At 38.0% G+C, this 18,118-nt stretch overlaps 1 protein-coding gene across 4 annotated transcripts in view; it reads left to right on the forward strand.

The window, feature by feature from the left end:
- atg7 (ATG7 autophagy related 7 homolog (S. cerevisiae)) overlaps positions 1 to 18,118 on the forward strand; it is a 37,763-nt gene that overhangs the window by 736 nt on the left and 18,909 nt on the right. For all 4 annotated transcript variants that reach the window (XM_077529226.1, XM_077529229.1, XM_077529228.1 and 1 more), the window contains exons 2-18: positions 591 to 759; positions 1,246 to 1,300; positions 1,636 to 1,753; positions 1,834 to 1,911; positions 1,991 to 2,107; positions 2,951 to 3,097; positions 3,321 to 3,409; positions 4,179 to 4,300; positions 4,873 to 4,963; positions 5,041 to 5,185; positions 5,253 to 5,411; positions 6,663 to 6,857; positions 7,262 to 7,501; positions 8,497 to 8,612; positions 9,112 to 9,187; positions 11,918 to 11,998; positions 15,977 to 16,099. In XM_077529226.1, the coding sequence (XP_077385352.1) occupies positions 606 to 759; positions 1,246 to 1,300; positions 1,636 to 1,753; positions 1,834 to 1,911; positions 1,991 to 2,107; positions 2,951 to 3,097; positions 3,321 to 3,409; positions 4,179 to 4,300; positions 4,873 to 4,963; positions 5,041 to 5,185; positions 5,253 to 5,411; positions 6,663 to 6,857; positions 7,262 to 7,501; positions 8,497 to 8,612; positions 9,112 to 9,187; positions 11,918 to 11,998; positions 15,977 to 16,099 (2,106 nt within the window). In that variant the 5' untranslated portion in view covers positions 591 to 605. The remainder of the gene's footprint in view (positions 1 to 590; positions 760 to 1,245; positions 1,301 to 1,635; positions 1,754 to 1,833; positions 1,912 to 1,990; positions 2,108 to 2,950; positions 3,098 to 3,320; positions 3,410 to 4,178; positions 4,301 to 4,872; positions 4,964 to 5,040; positions 5,186 to 5,252; positions 5,412 to 6,662; positions 6,858 to 7,261; positions 7,502 to 8,496; positions 8,613 to 9,111; positions 9,188 to 11,917; positions 11,999 to 15,976; positions 16,100 to 18,118) is intronic.

An 18,118-nucleotide genomic window follows, 5' to 3' on the forward strand; every position in this document is an offset into this window, starting at 1 on the left:
ATGTTAAAATTGTTCAATATAGTTTTTGATTAAAACAGCAAAGTCCTACATACCCACTTTAAACATTTGTTTGAGCACATATTTCTTAAAAAAAAAAAAACACTAATCAAGTTACTCAATTATGTAAGTGCTGAAAATCTGTCGACTGTGTATCATATTAGTTTATGTGCACTATTAGTTGGTGTTTATGCGATACAAGAAATACTGCTGTAAATTAATATTTTGTAGATATGACCTGCATAGGGCAGCTCAGTGCTTGACCACACCTCTCACTCCGTCAGCTGAGAATGGCTTCCTGCATGTATTTTTGGACAGCAAATCATACAGTATTTTGTGAATTCTGTCATTGTTCCCTATGTTCTTTCATTGTACTACTGTTTGAATAAAATCACTGCTTTTTGTTATCATAATGATGGGAATAAAATTAAAACAGTACTGTAAATCCTTGTAAAATTAAACAAAACTTAAAAAAAAAAAAAGAATGACAACTTTCAGTCAGTCAGCCAATCTCTTCTTTCATATCTTTCTCCATATCAAGACATCTGTCCATAATGAAAAGGAATACTAATGTGTCAACTATTGTTGTGTAGCCATCTAGTGTCTTGATGGCGGCGTCCACCTCTCCAGACCTCAAGCTGCAATTTGCGCCCTTTAGCAGCGCACTGGAGGCCGGCTTCTGGCATCAGCTCACGCAGAGGAAACTCGATGACTACAGGCTGGACGAGAGCCCCAAATGGATCAAAGGGTATTACTACAATGGTGAGATGCAAAATATCAGAACATATTTGCCTCTGTGACAATCAAATTATTTAATCAGAGACGGCTAACGTCATGAGCACTTCAAAGAGCCAAAAAAAAGAAAAAAAAAAAAAAAGGACACCCCATCATAAAGAAGCACCAAAATTAGTCACACACCTAGTTATTTCTAAATTTACTGCCCATTTCATTCAAACAGATCAAGCATGTGAGAGAGGTAAATCTATGATTTTTTTTATTTTTTATTTTTTATTTATTTTTTTTTATTTTTTTTAATAGTCTCTCTAATATCGTGGCTAGTGAGTAGTAATGGCTTCCATGAGGCGCCTGCCAATGGGGGCTCATGAAACAGGGTGAAAGTGTTTTTGTACCTAGGTGTATTTTTTGATGGAAACATTGATTAAGAGACTTGGCAGCTTATTTGGATTATGCACAAAAAGAATAATGTCTAAAAAAAAAATGACAACTTGTCATTTCTATTTCATATAGGTGATCCGGTTGGTTTGCCCACCCGTCTGACCTTGGAGTTCAGTGCGTTTGATGTGTAAGTTGGATGACTTGTCTTTGAAGCCATCAGAGCCAGATGGCAAAATTTGAACAGATGAAGAGGAGTCCAAAATGTAAATGAAAGGTGTCTTCACTGTGATTGACAGTCAAGTGAGCTTTGCAGCAGATGGCAATGTCATAACCTTTGAATGTTAAACTGCCTTTGAACAAGAAGTTACATCAGATCATCACTAGAATGTTTATGTATAAAAACAAATTGGACACTGAATCACTGCTCTGTAGTAAATGTAAAAATGTAAAAGGTCTATCAGAAAACCATAATGCAGAGTCACCACTGTTTGTATTTTTATTTTATTTTTATATTAATAACAGAGATGGGTCCACACCGGCTCATTGTTGCGAGGCTGTTGGAAAACTGTACAACACCAACACATTGGATGCCTTCAAGAGTACTGACAAGAAGGCCTTGCTGGACAGAGAGTCCAAGGAGGTGAAATACTGCACATCACACGTAGTGAACGTAAAGTAGCATGTAGTAAATGGAAAACCTTAACACCTGTTGTTTTGTAGCTTTGGGATGCCGTACGGTCCGGAGAAGCACTCACAGATCCGAGCATCCTCTGCAGGTTTATTCTGCTGACTTTTGCAGTACGTGCCACCGAGCGTTGTGTAACATTACACATGCACGTTTGCGTTAGCTGACAAATTTGTTCGTCAACTTCCTTAGGATTTGAAGAAGTACCATTTCTACTACTGGTTCTGCTTCCCTGCTCTCTGCTTCCCAGAAGGGATAAAGATCGTAAAGGAGCCATCCGTCCTGGAGACTGTTTTCACAGCAAAGCAGGTTGGTATGAATCATCTTGGCATAAAATTCTTCAGTCTAATTGCACAAATTCTACAATCACCCAGAATATTTTGTGCACCACACGAAGTTTCATTTATGTTTTTTATGCTAATCACACTGTATGCATTATTACTATTTCTTTCTAAAATAGTTTATTTAAAATAGTCACAACCTATTGCATTTTAAGCATTAAAACCCAACATCGAGCCAACAATCTTAGTCAAAACTCCCTGTAAAGAGAAAGTAAAAGTGTTGTTCACAAACCTTCCAAATGGAAATGAAACTTGCGGAATCAAACTTTAAAATAGGAAGGAAAAAAAAAAGTGTTACCCAAGCAAGATGCATTTTTCGGGTTATAGACACAGTTTGCTAGCTAGCTAACTGCGCTTTTGCGGGTTATAGACATGGTTTGCTAGCTAGCTAACTGCACACTGTAGTACATATTAAATGTGTTTAGAAACAATTATCTGAATTCACTTTACTGGTTCTTTAATGTGCCATTGTGCTTTCATCTAGGAGACTGTAAACTACATTTTTAGTGCCCTCAAATAATAGATACAAATGGCACAGGCCTTGGGCAGGACAATACAGCCTCTGCTCATAGTTTTTAATAAGGTAGATATTAAATAAATCAATAATTCCTTGGTGCCTCTCCTGGATAGAGTAATACATTACGTTTAATTATGCTTTGTTAAATGATGGATATTAAGAAGTATAAATTATTCATGATTGTCCTTTTCAAGTTGGATATCTATATAGCATCAGTGGTGTTCATGAAATCTTATCACCATATGTCAAAGCAGATTTTCTCATTTATTTATGGCCTAATTGTCTCTGCCTCAGATCTCAGCTTTGCAGGAGGCCTACGATGACCTCTGTATCAAAGGTGGGACCACTGCAGTTCCCTATTTCCTCATGAAGTACACAGATGATGCCGTTGAGTTGGCCCAATTAGCAGATTGGGGTACATTCTTCCCTAACTCGCAAAAGGTTTGTATAACATTTTGATTCTTTTTACAGCATATGTAATAATTTTGCCCTAAATAACAGCTTCACAATCATGTTTATGGCATGCTGTCTTGCCAATTTATTTTTTAATTTCTGAATTATGCTGAACTGAGGTCATGGTTAAAAAGTACTGTAGGGGGAGCCCTGGAGCACACCATCATTCTGACATGAAAATCAATCACATTAATAGGATGGTTTCTTTTAGGTTGCGGTGGGTGTGTATGATCCGTGTACTCTGTCGCAACATCCAGGATGGCCTCTGAGGAATCTACTGGCCCTCTTAGCAAGCCAACGGTAATCACTTTCAACTGTGCGTGCGCGCGCGTGTGTAATTATGACGCAATTCATTCCTGGTTTCAGTAGCATTTTCCCATTTTTTACTGTCATACGAGTGTTAGCCACTGTATAATAAGGATACAATTAAAACTACTTATTAGGCTTGGAATACGCCTGACAGAAATGTAATTGAAAGTGAACAGGAAAGTGTTTGGTCCCATTTTAGTACCTGTCAAAGTTACCCTTAACTTAAGTCTCTTTTTGGTTGAATTCCACAAATTGTAGCGTTTTTTTGGCCGCTTGACTTTTGAGCGGAGGTTTTTGAATTGCTGTAACAGATGCAATTTAGTCATCATCACAGGCCGGCAGAGCAAAAGCAACATTGTTTCCACCTCATAAATTGTCTCCAGATCAAGTGCAGACGTCTTAATTCTTATGTTGCAATCACTGACTCGCAGGCACTTTTGAGCCAAAGCAAACGTCATCTATTTTGCCCTGCGTCTCTCAAACCACATTGTTTAAACATAATTGTTGATTCTGCTGATGGGAGAAATGTCTCATTTGTGCCAAGTTGTTTTTACTCGAATTTGAGTGTTGTCATCTCAACTTGGCTATTCAGTACCATATTAGGGGAAATGCGTTGTAATGTGAACTTGTTTGGATAATACCTCAGTGAGAGTTTCTGTATGTATGAGGAAAAAGTAATTCTTATTTAAATTCTTCCATTTCACGCTTGTGTAAGATCTTATTGTATACACATTAATTATGTATTTATTTTGTGTGTTAGGGGTGCAAAGGTGGAGACGGTGGAGGTGCTGTGTTTCAGGGACAGAACCCTGCAGGGAAGCCGCTCCATTCAGCACAGTGTCATTTTTCACGTCAAACTACCTGAACTCCCATCCGACTCTGGTAATCTTTTCAGGGGCAGTGGTTGTCTTTATGTGTGTCTTAATGATGTAAATATAAACCTCTTTTTTTTTTTATTAGAATAATATTTTTATTTGCCATTTTTGGTTGTCTTTATGCATATCCCAATAGATATGAACTCTCCATTATGCTTGAATGTACTAGTTGGGTTGTTTGTGTGGTTGTCTTCATGCTTGTCATAACTAATATGACCCCTTCGTCCTGCTTGAATTTATTTCTTGGGGAGCTTTTTATGCACGTGTAGTACCCCTCTGTCCTGCTTGACTTTCCACTTCTCTTCCTTCATATCTGTTGAATAAGGGATGAACTGCTGATGAAATGCTAATAGTGGGAGGGGAAGGTGGCACACTGTGATCTGTGAAGATTTTTGATGAGTGCACTGCAGATGTGGCGTCTTGGGTTTTACCCCATCTGCTTCTTTGCAAAAGCTTAATAATTGGCTCGTAATAACTTCATGGAATGAAAGTCTCATTAGCACTTGCCATCCTTCATACATTTTCTTTGTCACATGTACAAGTAAATCTTGTTTACTTTGCATTTCTTTATGGCCACAGTATGTCCTAAGAGTGTTGGTTGGGAGAAGAATGCCAAGGGAGCAATGGGACCCCGAATGGTCAACCTCAGTGAATGTATGGACCCCAAAAGGTAGTGCAAAAAACAAAATAAAAAAAACATCCCACCCACTAGAAGAGAATAGGAAACGTGGTAGCTTTCTCTTCCAGACTTGCAGAGTCATCAGTGGATCTCAACCTGAAACTGATGCGATGGAGGCTGGTCCCTTCACTGGACCTGGACAAGGTAGTCAGCACCAAGTGTCTTCTGCTGGGAGCTGGAACACTGGGCTGCAATGTGGCCAGGACTCTGATGGTGAGTCTGGAAAAGACACAAATAGTTCTTGAAAAAATAAATAACAATTTCTACTTTGCCCAATTAGGGATGGGGAGTAAGACACATCACCTTTGTGGACAATGCAAAGATCTCCTACTCCAATCCGGTGCGGCAGCCTCTCTATGAGTTTGAAGACTGTCTCGGAGGAGGAAAGGCCAAAGCCACTGCTGCTGTCGAGCGACTAACCAAAATTTTTCCTGGTGTGGTGAGTTCAGTCAGATTAAAATTAAAATGGTTAATATTACATATATTGTTTTTGGTGCCTGTGTGTTGTATCTGTGAAAGGGTACAGTAAATGAGTGTCATTTTACTAAGTTTACGTTTACTAAGTCCGTACACAACTAAAAGTAAACTCCGAAACAATAGCCGCAAAGTGACATGACGTTCAAGTAAACTATTTCATTCCATAACATGTTGTATTGACTATCTAACTTAACCAGGATACATGTGCATTAGTCACCATGGTAACACAAAGCTGCACTCGTGTTGATGCATCCCGATGCGGGTGCAAGTGACATGATGAGACAAGACAGTCACCACCTCCAAAAACTGTCTGCTTTAAACAGCATTTTAGAATGGGCACTGGCTGGAAGTATATATAAGAGTTACATATTAAAGCATTTGACAATTTGAGTGGTTGCCAGAAGCAAGTGATCTGTTTCATCTCTCCAAATGATCCAGAATGATCCCTGTGGTACTTGAAATGTAACATTTAGCCACCTCTGAAAGTTTTGCAGCACTTGTGCCTGAGTGAGATTGAAGTTCAAGGCTTAATAGCTTCCCACTCAAGAGTGAATGGCTGTCAGTGACATTTCTCCTGGTTAAGATGCTGCTGCTCACATGTGTATATTGCTGTCCCCCTTTTGTCTTTTGAGTGTAGACTAACCCGTGACATTTCACTTTGCCGTCCTGTTGGGTCATTAATCGATGTAGATTGGCACACTGTGAACAATTATACATGAGAGATGTTTTCATTATTCTCTATTGGGCAATTTGTTTATTTTTGGTCTTGCGTACCTAATAAAATACTCAAGACTGTAAACTATTTACTGTGCTGTATTTTATATTGTTCTACAATGTGAGCATTTAAAATAACATTTTCCAATGTTTGTCTCTTTAATTTTGTTGTAAACATTTACCTTATATATAAGGCAATGTTTTAAGTACTTAGTGAGGTTAACCACTATATTAAACAAATAACTGGAATTATTAAAACGTGTAATTTTTATTGCTCACTCTACTAAATTCCATGGTTATCACCACCACTTTTGATCTTTGTCATCACAAAAACACCTAAAAACATATGTCCAAATCCACGGTAAACCATGTCATCTTAATGGCTAAAATATGCCCAATCTCATTCTCAAATGCATGAAAATGGAATGAAACGCAGCTTGTTACATGTTGTGTGAATCACTCTGCCTCTTCCTCACTTTTCCATCTTTCATCCTGTCAGAATGCAGAGGGCTTCAACATGAGCATTCCCATGCCGGGCCACCCGGTGAATTTCTCCCAACCCACTCTGGCACAGGCCCAGAAGGACGTGGAGCAGCTGGAGAAGCTCATCTCAGAACACGATGTGGTCTTCTTACTAATGGACACCAGAGAGAGCCGCTGGCTGCCCACCGTGATCGCGGGAAGTAAACGGAAGGTGAGGGTGGAACATTGCGTGTAATGTCATGATAGAGGTGCTGCAGGTGGTTTGGTTTCATGTCTGCATATTGCAGTTGAGGTCTCCTCATGTAATAAACATTTTTATCTCAACAGTTGTCTAGAATGTCAATTTCAAAGTGTTCGTCTAATTTCAACAATTGGTCCTTGAGTGCATAATGAACTTGTGAACCCCAACTTATATTTTGAACTTGTGCACCCAATTCTTTTAAATTAAAAATCAAATTAATAAAATTATAATTAAAATAAAATTAATTTTCCAGCCTGGAAAAAGTCCAAATAAATAGTTAAAATCCCCAAATTAATATATTTGTGGCCATGATGAATTTATGTAAACATTTGACCACAACTGCTTCACAAATTGTTGTCCATGTCTTTTGGAAGCTGGTGGTCAACGCTGCCCTGGGCTTTGACACGTTCGTGGTGATGCGCCACGGCCTGAAGAAAGCTCGGCAAAATGCCTTCGGCGACGCGGACTCCTCCCCTTCCTGCTCATCCGCATCCTCTTCGTCCTCCACACCAGCCGGCTCGGCGTCCTCTGTCCCGGCTTCCTCCCTTTTCGCCAACATTCCCGGACACAAGCTGGGTTGCTACTTCTGCAACGACGTCGTGGCACCGGGAGATGTAAGAACCCGCAGCACAGACAGTCATTTCAATTTCTTCACTTGATTTTATTCATGACAAAATTTCACTTTCTTTTTTACATGCATCATTATTCAACATAAATAGTGGCGTGCTTGTCAGTAGCAAGAGGTACTTCCAGACAACAATAAATGCGTGACATTATGGTGAATGCTATGCTATTGCCCATTTCCTCTTTGTATTCATTTGTCACAGTGGAAATGGCTTGAGAATAATAATAAGAATAATAAGACGTTTTAATTTGAACATAAACACATTGCGTCATTGTGAAATTGACAGCCTACAGGTAGTGCGACCTGTGGAGCTGCTACACAAGAAACATTTTCCTGTGCAGGCTCATTATCACCACCATATGTAGTCGGGTTATACTTTTCACAAATAACGTTCTATTGTGAAGTTGAAACAACACGTCACAGAATTTCTTCACCTTTTTTTTTTCCCCTCCACTTTTTGCTCCTCGGATGCTTTCTTTTTTGTTGTTTCCTCCCACACAAAGCATTAATAAATATGAGTCCTCTTACTCATTAGGTATTGAAGGCTGCACTCAATTTTAATAGTCGTTCAGCAACTCTCTGTTCTCTATTATGATCAAAATGCACTTTTGCTTTTCAAATTTCAGGGGATTACTAGTCAATCCGTGCACTTGCATTTCCTGCAACTATTCTGATCAACTGGCGAGGTCGCAGTCATTATAGGAAACATAAATTGTGTGGATGCTTGTGTCCTTGTGGAACCCAGCGTGTACTTTTTTCACACAATTTCTAGTCATTCAGGAATCTTATGCAACACTATTTCTAGTCTCTGCAAGTCTTTACATTTTCAAATGATCACTTAAACATTCATAGGAAATCACAATGTCAATGGAATATATGTAAAATCTAATAGAAACAAATACAGGAAAACAACTTTTTAATTTCAGCATTTAACTTACCAATATTATTGTTGTTGTTGTTGTTTTTTTTTTTTCCCCCTAACAGTCTACCCGGGATAGGACTCTGGACCAGCAGTGCACTGTAAGCCGACCGGGACTGGCCATGATTGCGGGCGCCCTGGCGGTGGAGATGATGGTGTCCATTTTGCAACACAGTGAAGGGTGAGCACTGTTACCACAGCAACATTATCCTGACTGAGTTGGAAATGATGACGGCCATGTGTTAGTAAAGTGGCCTGTTTAATGCCTAATCGCTCATACGAAATAAGAATGTCATATATATTGTCAGTATTGTAGTAAAGTAAGTGATATTACAAATATTAAATGTTATTTAAAAAAAAAATATGTTATTAGTTGTCACATGGTCTCCTTGTCTTGTATAAAAATCTTTGAGTGCTAAACTTAAACTCCTTGGCGGCATTGCTATGAGGTTTTTGCTTTGTAGCCATGGTTACTCATTACAGCACTTTGCTAATGTGTGGGTTTTACTTTTTCTGACGCATCGTCACTCTGCAAGGGCTCATGACTTTTTGTCCGTTAGTGCCGCTTTTCTTCGTCTAGGCAGTATTTTATTGGATCCAAATTGCTCATCATCCCCCGCATGGCATTCACATGAAGGATGTCACCTTGTGTGCCCCCCACGGCCCCCCTCCCCTTACAGAGGCTACGCAGTGGCCAGCAGCAGCGATGACCGAATGAACGAACCTCCCACGTCGCTTGGCCTTGTTCCGCATCAGGTACCGAGGACTCACTGTTCCTCCACGTTACGCTAAATCGACAAAGCACATTGCGCTAATATGCTTCTCATATAGCTACATACACTCTTAATGATAATTCAGTGCAGTTTTACAGTACATTTAACTCTTACCACTTTCACGAAAACAGTGAGACCTCCAAAACTGAAAAACTTCACTCTAAACTTAACCTTACTCTTTACCTTAGCTGTATGGAGGTAGCTCTTAACAAGTGTAATTGCAAGCTAAGTACTGAAGTAGTTGTAATATTGCAGTATTTAAAAAAAAAAAGAAAAAAAAAAAGAAAAGAGGATGTCAAAATCTACTGCAGTTTCAGGAGAATCTAACAGAAAAAAAAGAAGAGACAATACAATGATAATTTTTACAAGAAAAGGATGGAAGTGCTAGAATGAAATAAAAGTACTTACCTGTTATAATGTTGTAATATTATAAGAAATATCATTACATTCTTTTTTTTAATTATTTTTAATTTATTTTTACACTTTTCATATAACCACAATTGCTCTTACCTTTTTATTAAGAAAATGTATGTAATTTAATACAATAAAATATTCTTTTTTCTTCTTCTTTTTTTTAAGGTATTGGTAAGATTTGTCCTTTTATGAGAATAATCAGAATTTTACATGGAAACTACAAGTGTAAAGATATGCTACTGTAATAAAACTAAAATAAATGATGGTTAAAAATATTCCTATTATTGTGGCACGAAAGAAACAAGACTAACTTCAGAAAATACATTTGTAATAAATGAGATTTTTCCTTCTTATGTCATTGCTGTGTCAAAGTCGTTGCAATTTTGTGTTCATGGGTATAATTTAACCTTTCCTTTGAACAATAGGATTGTCGTAAAGGGAGATTTTTATTGTTCCTGTTCGCTGAACATGATGTCCCAATGAGTGTGCATTTTTGGCAAATCTGTTTTTGTCAGTGTATATTGTTAACACGCTCTCTTTGGGTGTTGCCATAGAAATACCAGCAGCTCCATCAATAGAGTGTTGCATTCTACTGTTTGTACTGTTTGTGTGTATGTATGCAAGTCTTTTATGGAACAGTGTTTTAAGAGCACTCTTCTCTGGTGATACATCATATTATGTTTTTGTTTTCTTTGTTTGTTTTTTTTGTTTTTTACGGACACCAACTTTGCATGGGTTAAATACATGTAAATGTACCAATACCGAACAAAGAGAGCGAAAGTAAGAGCGTTGACAAATATGCACAAACCTACCTCATTAATTGCATTATTATTATTATTCATTAGTTTTCCCCTGTAAATGAAACACTGTCCAAGATGAATACGTGTTATTTGTAGACAGCCAAGCTGTGGTCCTTTGCAACAACTTTATGTGTTAACTCTCTCACATGACATTTGCGTGAAGTCATCATCACCGTCTTTGTCACTTTGTATTCATCACACTGACAAATTCCGCCGTTTGCTCGACACATCTGCTGCTCATGATGTTCAGCATGATGTAGAAGGAAAACGGCATGAAAACGTGCTGCGTGTCTGTGTTCGGATAGGTGATAATGAAAATGGCAGGTGATGTGAATGTTCAAGCTCCTTTTCCTCTTAATAAAAGTTGTAGTATGACACTGCAATGCCAAACCTCGCTTCAGTTTTGTAATGTTGCAGTGACCACTTGTGGCCGAGTGAAGCAAGTACATGTCAGGCTTGGGGAGGAAACTGTATTTCGATGAAATCAGTCTTAACAAATTCATACTGAACATTAACATGACTTAATTATTTTTGAAGTTACCACTTTATTTTCATAATATGTATATATTATATATTTGGAATTTATTCTCAGCAAGACGTTTTATATTTTGACTTTGCGCTCAGAAAATCTTGTTTATTCTTCAAAATGACAACTTTGTTGTAAAATACTTTTATTGTAAAATCAAATCTTTATTTAAAAAACATGTACTTGGCACACCAAGCCACTGTTTAATGTAAAATTGTTCTAGGATTTTTTTTTTCTTAGCATAATTTTAGTCGATTTAAGGTTTATTCTCATAAATGCAGTTTTATTTTCCATGTATCTTTGTCATATTTTAACTATGTAAAAAAAAATCTCATGAAATTGTCTTTATAAAATTACTATTTTATTGTAAAATTTTACAGTGTAATCATTTTAAAAGAAAAGTAACAATTTTTTTTTTTTCTTATAAAACGTTTTTCACGCAAATTGCTGGGAAATTCTTGTAATATTTAAACTTCATTCTCCAAAGATTCAGTTCATGTTATATTGCAACTTTATTCTTATAATAAAAAATTTTTTTTTTGTAGAATACAACTTTTTATTATTCTTTTTCTTGTAAATTGATTTTTTTTTTTAAATATTACTTCATTTTTTTAATACTGCAATATTATTGTATGTATGTGTGTGTGTGTGTGTGTATGTGTATATATATATATATATATATATATATAAAACAATATTTTTTTTAGATTGTACAAACTAAGATTCCTCATGTAAGACAGTACAGTAAATGCTGTTCATCTCCCTGCCACCACAGGGAGCCCTGAGCATATATTTCAACAATGTTTCAACATTAAGTTCGAGCTTCTCCAGAGGCCTTCAAGTGCCGGATTTATGGCTTGGCTAAATATATCAGTGACATTTTAACAGGAGTTGCGTGGATATAAATGTAATGTGTGTTGATATATTTACAATGTCAGCAAGTAGTTTTACTTTTTGATGCCTCTCTCCTCAGATCCGCGGCTTCCTCTCCAGGTTCGACAACGTCCTGCCCGCCAGCCTGGCCTTCGACAAGTGCACCGCCTGCTCGCCTATTGTAAGTGGCACAGCCCCCGCCTCCAACCTTTCAGATTGAGAACTACTTTGGCGCAGTGGGCTGTGTTGTTTTTAACTTGTCCCATCAGGATTAAAGATGGCGTGTGACCCAAAATGCAAAAATGGGGAGGGGGGGTTGGTGTCGTGTGTGGAGAGAGAGAGGTCTGCAGGGGGGAATCCCATAATTCCAACTTTCTTGCTGCAAAGTCAGGGGAGCGTGTGTTGAAATGTTGCTCCTGGAGGAATATGGAATGCCAAGAAAAGCTGGAAATTCAATCAGGGGGCAGTTGCTCGCTGTTGTCCATGGCTGTTGTACACGCTTGTGTGTTGGAGCAATAGTCCTCTATTTAGTCTCTCACAAAGAAGAATTGCGATATGTTGCATCACTCACTGAAGACGACATGCATATGAAGGACCATTGAAGGGATTGATTGATACATTTGAACAAACAAAATAAAGATAAACAGTGGGAACCCTTGCATGAAACCCTAATTTGCAATCCTAGTTCTGGCTTCAAACCCTAAAGAAGGATTCATTCTAGCTTCAAACCCGAATTTAAAACCTAACCTTAACCTGAATCCCCAATATGAAACCTAACACTGACTATAAACCCTAAATTAAAACCCTAACCCTGGTTTCAAATTCTATCCCAAACTTGAAACTGTATTTTGTAAACCTAACCCATACGAACCTCATTTTAAAACTCAACCTCATTTTAAAACCCTAACCCTGGTTTGGAATGCTAATTTTAAGCCCTAATCTTGGCTTGAAACCCTAATTAAAACAAATATAAAACCTAAACCTATCTTGGAAGAATAATGTGAAACCCTAACCTTTGTTTGAAATCCCTGCCCTAAACTTGAAAACCCTCATTTTGTCTCGTAATACGCCAGAAACGTGGTCCAATCAAGTTGTGACTTTTTTACTTTTGTAACGTGTATCCAGTTCACTCATTTTGAGGGAAAAAAATTAAAGGGGAAGTCGGGTAAAAAAAAATAAAAAATTCAGCAAAATCAAGCTGTTTTTTATCCATCACGTGTCGCCATTTAACCACTTGCTGTCGACTGAAAATGACTCGAGTAGCAACCATCAAGGCTCACCTGTTTTCTGGGTTTGGTCCGCTTAGAAAATATTATTGTAAAGAACATTTTTTTTTCTTTGACTTCCCCTTTAAGGCAGTTTAAAAGTTCCATTTACGGTTCCAAACCGTACTGCGGCGAACCGAGTTGAACTGTACCGCTTGGCGAAAACGTGGCTCGGGTGTTAAAAGAGAGAGACAGTGGGAGGAAGTGAAGGGCTCGCCAAAGTCTCCCTTTTATCCCCCAATCTCAATGCGGTCTTTGTGTCCATAAAAAGGTCATAAAGCCACAGATCTATCGCTTTCATGTGAAGACCGACCCACAAGGAGGGGGAAAGGGGGATAAAAGTTTCTCCACCTTCATTGCTAAGTGTCTCGTTTCTGTGACTGATGAGATTATTAGCACAGTACAAGCCAGTGTAGTCAAGAACAATCAAGAACATGACAGAGAGACAAAAAAAAAGGTTTATTTTGATTTGCTTTAAGTCCCACCCACATATTTTTCCCCTCTCTGCTTTCGTCTTTGAGTCCACTTTTTTTTTTGTCTTCTATCCAGCCGATTTCACATCTCAAGCTGCAGTTTTACACTTTTGGCTCATTCCTGCTCCTCATTCTACAATCTGCATTTGTGTGCCCAATCAGCAACCCGTTCACTCTATGCGTGTGTGCGTGTGCATGACTGTGTGCGGCAGTCAGCTGTGTGCTGCCAGGTCACTATGGAAACAAAACAATTCGGCCCCTGTCTGGGCTGGAGCAGTTCCTGTAGAGTTGGGGCTTTTTCACTCTGTATGTGCGTATTTGTGTGCGCGTGTTTCCTTACTCTATCTGGGTTCGCATGCCAATAAAACTATGCAACGCAGAGTAAAACCACTGACGTGGATTTGTCTAAAATGGTGCCAGACGCCTCTTACTATGAGCTACTTATGCTACCGCCACCAAATATGATACCACTATTAGAATTTGTAGGGGGTTTCCATGGTTAAAGTATTTATTTTTTTTGTTCCTTTTCCACTACATGACATGGCTCTACTCGCTATATGATTCGCTTTATGACTTTGTATTTGCTAAATAACTTAATTTTACAGACATAAGTTTCAAGATAATTAGGACTTAACTATTGTGTTAACTGTTCGACTGTCAAATCAAGACGAAGAAGAAAATGTTTCCGCCAGCTAATGATAAAAGCAATGCTGCTAACTATATTAAAGAAGGACATCACATTATAGTAGAGTTCTACTATAGTTCTAAAAGATGACAAACAACAAAACAGATGTGCATTTAAAGATTGAATTTTGTTCATTTTCGACTAATGAACTTAACACCCTGTACTTTAGTGTCTCGCACTTCATGTTGTTTATGGCTATTAGCTTCCCGTGTTCTTCTGAAACCCGCTCAGGCCTGAGCGGTTACTTAAAGGGATACTTTACTTATTTAGCCATTTTTGGCAGTCAAACATGAATATTTTGACTATAATAAATTTGATATTTCCATTTTTTTTCCATGTACAATTAGTACCTTTAAAAACACATGTTGCAACTTGCTGTCGACTGAAAATGACATCACAAGGGCTGAGGTAACCAATCACACCTCAGCTTGTGAATATCACATGACCAAACCTAGAAAACAGGTGAGCTGTGATTGGTTACCTGAGCCCTTGTGATGTCATTTTCAGTCGACAGCCAGTTGCAAAATGTGTTTTTAAAGGTACTAATTGTATGTGAAAAATTATGAAAGTATCAAATTAATTACTGACAAAATATTAACTTTTTATTGCTATAATGAGCTAAATAAGTGACGTATCCCTTTAATGAGCATGGTCTGTGTGCTTTCAAAGCAAGCGGCAAATGTGCTATGGAGACCGTATATACATCAACGCAGGCAGTCAAAGCCATTGAGTCACTGGGAGGTGTTTACTCGTCGTCTATAAAAAAAAAAAAAAAAGATCAGACCGTGGTGGCCCCGCCAATCGTGGGCCGCCAAACATAAAGCGTGACGGTAAACTTGAGACCGGAAAGTATTCAGGGAAAACACAATTTAGGGGCTTAGCTTCTGTTAACATTTAATAGACACGGCAGCTAAGAAGGTGGCAAGTCAGCAGGAAAACTTCCCGTTTTGTTAAGTTGATAATTAAAAAGAGAAATGCTGCAAAGGGCGGGTACCATTTAAAGGGACTGATCTGTGACTAATCCTTACTTGACAGCCTCCTCAAAAGTGTCCTTTTCTTTTTTCTTTTTCTTTTTTTTTTATCACTAAAATATTTTTTTTAATAGTATTCTGTCCATTATTTCACATCAAAATCAATCAAATATATTTTGGCATGTGCACACATGGACAACATTGCTGGTAGCCCACTGTTAATAAAAGAAAAACCGACAGTGGTCACAGAAATAACTTGTCTGACAAAAGTAGTAATAAACATTTGATGAAAATTAACCACTGAAAATCAGACATTGCTTTTGAATTGTGGTTCAACCATTAAAATATAACAACTCGTCAGTAAGTAATCAGTCTGTCATCCTCTTTGATGACATGGTGTTTACCACATAAAAATATGGACCACAGTAAGCGAAGGAGAGCGTTGTCGAGATTAGAAATCAAATTATAGACTAGCATGTTAAAGGGAAAGGCTATGAGTAGACCATCTCCAAGCAGTTTGATGTTTCTGTGAGTACAAGAAGTCCATGTGTATGAAATAAATCTAAATTGGCTACATATTTTTTTATTAAAATGAGTATATGTCATCTAATTGTGCATTTTTTGTGGTGGCTAGAACAGATAATTGGCATTTCAATTGATTTTAAAGTTAATTTGAGATGCACGTAAATTGTTGGTCACATGATGAGTTACAAGTAAGTTTTTACAGTACTGTATATTGATATTTACTATTTTTGTTTTTTCTAGGTCCTGGACCACTATGAAAGGGAAGGCTTCCACTTCCTGTCCAAGGTGTTTAACTCTTCACACTCCTTCCTGGAAGACCTTACAGGATTGACCTTGTTACATCAGGAGACGCAGGCGGCAGAGGTAAAACAGTCTCGGACTCTCAACACAAACTTGTTAAGTTCCCCCTGCATCATCATTGAGATCAATTAGAATTGGGTTAAACAGAGGACAGCAGGATTGCTGCTGGTATCCCTGTATCGCTTAGTGTTTTTGAAAGAGTTAAATATTCATCAATATGTTGTTGAATAGAATTCCATGTCCAGGTACTCATTTGGATACTGCAAATGTAAAAAGCCTTTATTTGTAGGGCTCAATGCCTGAAAAAAACAGTCAAACAAAAAAAACATCAGACCCTATTGTACTTTTACTCTCAAACTAAATATAAAACAAAGTGAATTACACGTATATTCAAAACAAACAAACTACATTTGCTTACGAACGGACCCCACTAGCTTAAGTGAACTTTAGTTCACTCTGAACTTTTCACTGACATATATTGGAAACTTCCATTGAAATATTAACGGTTAGCATTTGCAATCGTGATTTTACAACACTTTAAGCAAGGGCTAACAAATGATGGAATAGTTTGTAGACAGATAATGTAACAACTCAAAAGCATTATGTTCTTTATACTCTATGTAGTAATAGAAGTAGAAATCTATTGTTCTTCGTTTGTGTCTGCATGATTTTATTATACTGTACTGCCTCCCGGTGGCCAACGGTGGCACACATGGAGCAGCACACCGACTTGGATTGTAGCATTAAATCATGCTTTACATTCTGTTTAATTTTGTTATTACTTCAAGGTTTTATAAAGTTGAATATATGGAGTACTATTTTTCTTTTATTAAAAAAAAAATATATATATAAAAATGTGGTTTGGAGGGGGAGGCTGGAATTATTGTCATTTTTATTCATTTCTATGGGGAACTACGATTTGAAATTCAAGGTTTTCATTTATGAACATCGTCATGGACTCATCACTGTCCAAATATTTTTATGGATATATTGTGTTAATGAATATATATTTAACATTTTACTTATTTCAATAAATAGTTAATTAGCTATAACTAAATACCGGTACGTTATACACACATAAAAAGTAAGATAGTATAAAAATAAACAGTTTTATAGATCCATCCATCCATTATCCGAACCCTTATCCATTTTAACTCTACAAATAGCCTGCCCACCTAACATTTTTTACACCCTCAGTCCCTCTTCTGGCAGAACCTTTGTTGTATGTAACTCTCCATCCTCCCTCCACCTGGGACCTTGTGCAAGATAGCTGCCACAAGATGACAGCCATCTTCAAAGGCAGATAGAGCTGTGTTGCCTCACTCTGTTGTCACGGCAACAACACACGGTATACATGCGACCGCGGAAACGAGCGGTGTAAAGTTCCGAGAAACATCCCAGAATACTCGGCGGTGGAATATGAGTGTTTTTCCTCAAGACTCCCCTCTGACATGAGACGGAGGGGGAGACCGAAATAGGTGGGGGGGAGGGTGGGGGGTTTGAGATCAGGTCCTGCCAAGCTGTGGGAAAATCCCACGTACTTCCTCCCCGACTCCTACTCATAACACGGAGGCGGAGGAGGAGGAGGTTGAGTGAAGAGTGCAGGGAAAAGATAACAGTGGTGGTGAAAAAAAAAAAAAAAAAAAGGATGTTTAAAGAACCTTTTTTCTCAGTCTTCCTGGGGACACCTTCTCTCCATCTGCTGCCATCTATCTCGTGGCTCTTTGATGAGAAAGTGTGTTGAAAGTCTCTGTGGCCTGATCTGGCTGTCTTCAATCAGAGGATGAAGCGATTGTTTTTCAGCGCTCAGCCCACAAGCGCCGCAAGTCTTTCCTGTAAACACATTAACCAAATTCATGGAACTTCACAACAAATATTGCTTATTTTAGTCCATTCTACTAAGGGCCCCCAAACCGTTTTACTTCCTCTGAAATTTGGCTTTTGATGTGTCATGCAAGACACAGTGTTCATAATATTGGCAATGTGTTTAAAAAAGTGGTTAAATTCCTTTTAATAGCTTGTTATCAGCATGGTGTATTCCAAACAAAACCAAAAGAACCACAGTTCTACAAAAAGTGAACA

This window comes from Festucalex cinctus, chromosome 8 (genome assembly GCF_051991245.1).
Source record: "Festucalex cinctus isolate MCC-2025b chromosome 8, RoL_Fcin_1.0, whole genome shotgun sequence".
In the NCBI taxonomy this organism is placed as follows: Eukaryota; Metazoa; Chordata; class Actinopteri; order Syngnathiformes; family Syngnathidae; genus Festucalex; species Festucalex cinctus.